At 37.3% G+C, this 3,857-nt stretch overlaps 1 protein-coding gene across 1 annotated transcript; it reads right to left on the reverse strand.

Moving 5' to 3' along the window:
- Positions 1 to 2,293, reverse strand: LOC112769553 (protein FAR-RED IMPAIRED RESPONSE 1-like). The gene is made up of 5 exons (XM_025814060.1): positions 1,929 to 2,293; positions 1,432 to 1,841; positions 916 to 1,001; positions 248 to 329; positions 1 to 32 (listed from the first exon to the last, which is right to left on the reverse strand). Exons 1-5 carry the CDS (start codon positions 2,291 to 2,293, stop codon positions 1 to 3), a joined length of 975 nt encoding a protein of 324 aa, XP_025669845.1.
- Between the last annotated feature and the right edge of the window lie 1,564 nt (positions 2,294 to 3,857).

Consider the following 3,857-nt stretch of genomic DNA (forward strand, 5'->3'; position numbering starts at 1 on the left):
TCAGTATTCAGTTTCAAAAGCACATGAACTTTCTGACATAACACAACAAATTGACTATTCAATAAACAAAAAAAAAGTGATTATTGAATAAAGAATTTCACAAAATCTAATATAAAAAACAAAACCAAAAAAAGTGACTATTCAATAAAGACTAACAATAGTCAAAAATTAACCCTCCTATAACTTCAGTGAACCAAAATGTGCTCATAGATGAAAGAAAATTTATGTTAATAAAAACTCGTATAACCCTCTCCGGGATAATTCATATCTGGTGCATTGTAAAAGTTTAAACTTGGCTGAATCGTTGGTCCGCCGTCTAAAAGATTCAACTGCAAAACAAAAAAAAAAAGAAAATAAATTGTATATTAGCAAAATGCACAAATGAATGTTTTCCTAATCGAAAGCAAATCAATTTTACCTCGCTTGGAGCTGGCTTTTTTTTTTCTTCTTCGTGGTGTTAGAGATCTTTTTTTTCAGGTTTGATCCAAGTCTGTTCTTGGGCCAACCTCTTGTTCTGACACGTGGCAGACTTTGAAGGTCGTTCACGTCGCTCAACGTCGCTTCTTAATGGGATAACGAACTTTTTTCTTTACTTCTCGCTTGATATTATTGCATCTCGGCCATGATATTGTCAAACGCCCGATGTAGAATTTCGGTCATCTCCTTGGACTCGGATGCAAATTCACATATATTGTGCGACCGAAACACCAAATCGTCAAATCTCTTGCTTCTTGGCTCCAATAGAGACTCGTCTTGGTTGCTTTTGATGTGTGTGTGCCTCTTCTTTATATTCTTGCTCCAGCGCTCCGGTATGTATTTTGGTGCCACGTCATCCACTCGCTCGAAGTTTAGGACGCTTAGGGAATGGCTGCACAGTATGCCCCTTGATTCGAACAATAGGCACTAGCACTTTACCTCTTGTGATACTGCGTCGTAGGTGACTAAAAACTTATTAAATATGGAGTTGGAAACCTGCTCTACAACTTCGTATCTTGTGAAACCTAGTGTGGAATGCATTGATCTTGTGATGCAGTTTCACCTTTCCTCTGAATTGTGCTTGAACTTTCCTGAAGTGGGTGTACACGTGCTGAAACTGCACCTCTATTGGTGATTTTGTTGCGCGCGATATGACGGCATGAAATCTGCAGCGTTGAATTCTCTCTCTCTCTTTGCTCTCTGCTTGCTAGACAATTGTCGTATTGCTTTACGAATTGACTCAAAGAGCTGGTGCGTGTGATGAACTTGTTGAAAAATGCGTGCATGCTCTCGCTCTTTTGTGTGCTTCTCATCCCGACCCAGAAGTGGTGATCCAAGCAAACTGGAATCCATATATGTCTATCCTCGGACAGCTCTGCAAAATGAACCGAACCAATGAGCTGTACTAAACCAAAATCTGTGCATGTTTTGACCCAAAATAATTCAAATTAAAACCTCGGTTACTTGAGAGCCACTTGTTGCCTTCGAGGCCATACCTTGTGAGAAAATCGTTCCAGTTTCTGTCGAATGCCTCTTTTGTGAACGAGTTCGAAACGACGTGGCTCATCTCTTGTTCCATTTTTTCATGTCGCTTGGCGTTTAGTTTGTTTGGGATCTTCTTCATGATGTGCCAGATGTACCAGTGGTGAATTGTTGTTGGCATGCACATCTCAATGGCCCTTTGCATTGATGCGCATTGGTCGGTGAGAATGTCTTTTGGTGCCTTGGCTCCCATGCAACGGAGCCAACACTCGAATAGCCATTTGAATGATTGGATGTCCTCATTTTTCATCAGCGCGCATCCGAGAAGTGTCGACTGACCGTGATGATTCACGCTCACAAAAGAACCAAAAACCATATTGTACCTGCATAAATGCACACTCTAACAAATTGGTGAACCGAAATGTGTACATATGGTGAATGTACAAACTTAATTTGGGTGAACTGAATACCTGTTTGTATTGTATGTGGTGTCGAATGAAATGACATCTCCAAAATACTCGCATGCCGCCCTGCTTCTTGCGTCGGCCCATAATGCATGTCTGATGGAGTGATCACCTTCGAGGTTGAGTTCGAAAAAGAAATTGTGGTTCTTCTCTTTCATTCTTAATAGGTACTTCCCGAATTTTTCGGCATCGTCTTTTTCGGACACATTCCGTACTTCCCGTGTGATGTAATTTCTCACATCTTTTTCTATAAAACTTAATTCACGGTGACTGCCGGCTGCTGCTACGAATGATTGGTAAGTTTTTCTAGGTCTGATTCCAGCTTCCTCGTTGGTTTCAATGGTGCGACGCACGAACATGCTTAGCTCCATGTGTTGTTTGAGCATCTTTGCCCGGTCTGGACAGCAGGGGTGTGAATGATTCAGAACAACTTTGGAAATTGTCTAGAGACCCACGCCCTTCAATATGTGTACGTATATCCTGGCTGGATAGTTTATGCTGGCTGAGGGATTTGTCTTCAGAGTAGGAGATATCTTGGATTTCCACCTCCCCTCTCTGCTGCATACAATTAGTTAATTCTTAATCTTGTCTCCGTCTCGAGTCATGTTCCTTATTTTGGTAGAAAAATCAGCAAGTTGGAATAATTTTTGTAGAACTTTCTAACTTATTCTAATGTCTTGAAAATCATCCCGATCTTGGGGACAAATTGTTCATCCACAAAACACCTGGTCTGCAGAATAAACCGAACATGTTGTTATGGTGAAACAATTGTCCAACACTGAATGAACGAAACATAATCCATTATATAAAATCAAATTCAATCAGCTTTTTGCATAACGAACCGAACACGTACTCATAGTGAAACAATTGTATAATACTGAATGAACGAAACATAATCCATTATATAAAATAAAATTCAAATAGCTTTCTGCATAATGAATCGAACACGTACTCATTGTGAAATAATTGTATAGTATTGAGTGAATGAAACATAATCTATTATATAAAATCAAATTCAAACAGCTTTCTGCATAATGAACCAAAAACGTACTCATGGTGAAACAATTGTATAGTACTGAGTGAACGAAACATAATCCATTATATAAAATCAAATTCAAACAGCTCTATCTACAATTTACAGATTATCAATTCAATTCAGTACACCACCGTCCATTCAATTCGATTCAAAGTTGAATAATCCAAACCTCGTCAATTTGATTCGTTTCAGAAGAATAATCCAAATCGCTCTCATTCAACTGATTTGAAGTTTAGTCATTCATTGTTTCGATTCAGAAGTGCATATCGAAAAAGAAAACGAAGAACAATAGGAAGAAGATAAATGCAATGTAAGCAGATCTAAAGAAGAAAACAAAGAAGATGAACGCGACCAGAGGAGAACAACAAAGCTTATTACATTGAAGGAGAACGCGAGCAGAGAAGAAAAAGAAGAAGAGGAAGAAAACGCGAGCAGAGAAAAAGGTTTAGGTTGCAGTAAAAGGTTTACGTTGAGTAATGGTTTAGGTTGCAACGCAAAAAAGATTTACGTTATATGTGGTGCGTAAATTACAAACGAGTGAGGAGATGAGAGAGGCATGTTTGTCAAAAAAGACTTGAATAACTTAGATGCATTTTTTACATAAATATAAAGCATTTTTGTTAAATTATTTATCCAAAATGAAGTTTGTTATATTTCATTACTCAATCACTTATTACCATTAACCCACTTATTTCCAATGATATAATAATAATTTATTTGTTTGTTTGTTTTAATTTCATCATCATCAAGTCGTCATCATTATCATCATCATTTTTTCATCTACTATCTACTGATATATATAATTTAGGAAATTTTGGTATATATTTTAATTTTTTGTTAAATAATTGCCTTTCTATGTAGCATTTATTAAAATTTGTTTATTATTTCTAATATTTAAA

The sequence above is a fragment of the Arachis hypogaea genome, chromosome 18 (genome assembly GCF_003086295.3).
Source record: "Arachis hypogaea cultivar Tifrunner chromosome 18, arahy.Tifrunner.gnm2.J5K5, whole genome shotgun sequence".
Taxonomy (NCBI): Eukaryota; Viridiplantae; Streptophyta; class Magnoliopsida; order Fabales; family Fabaceae; genus Arachis; species Arachis hypogaea.

What these genes read in the sequence shown, in the direction of transcription:
- LOC112769553 (XM_025814060.1), bottom strand. Translation starts at nt 2,293, where the DNA reads ATGGAGCTAAGCATGTTCGTGCGTCGCACCATTGAAACCAACGAGGAA. An exon ending in ACCACATACAATACAAACAG is followed by an intron (nt 1,842 to 1,928) that starts GTATTCAGTTCA and finishes GCATTTATGCAG; the next exon opens with GTACAATATGGTTTTTGGTT. An exon ending in ACGACGCAGTATCACAAGAG is followed by an intron (nt 330 to 915) that starts GTAAAGTGCTAG and finishes TTTGTTTTGCAG; the next exon opens with TTGAATCTTTTAGACGGCGG.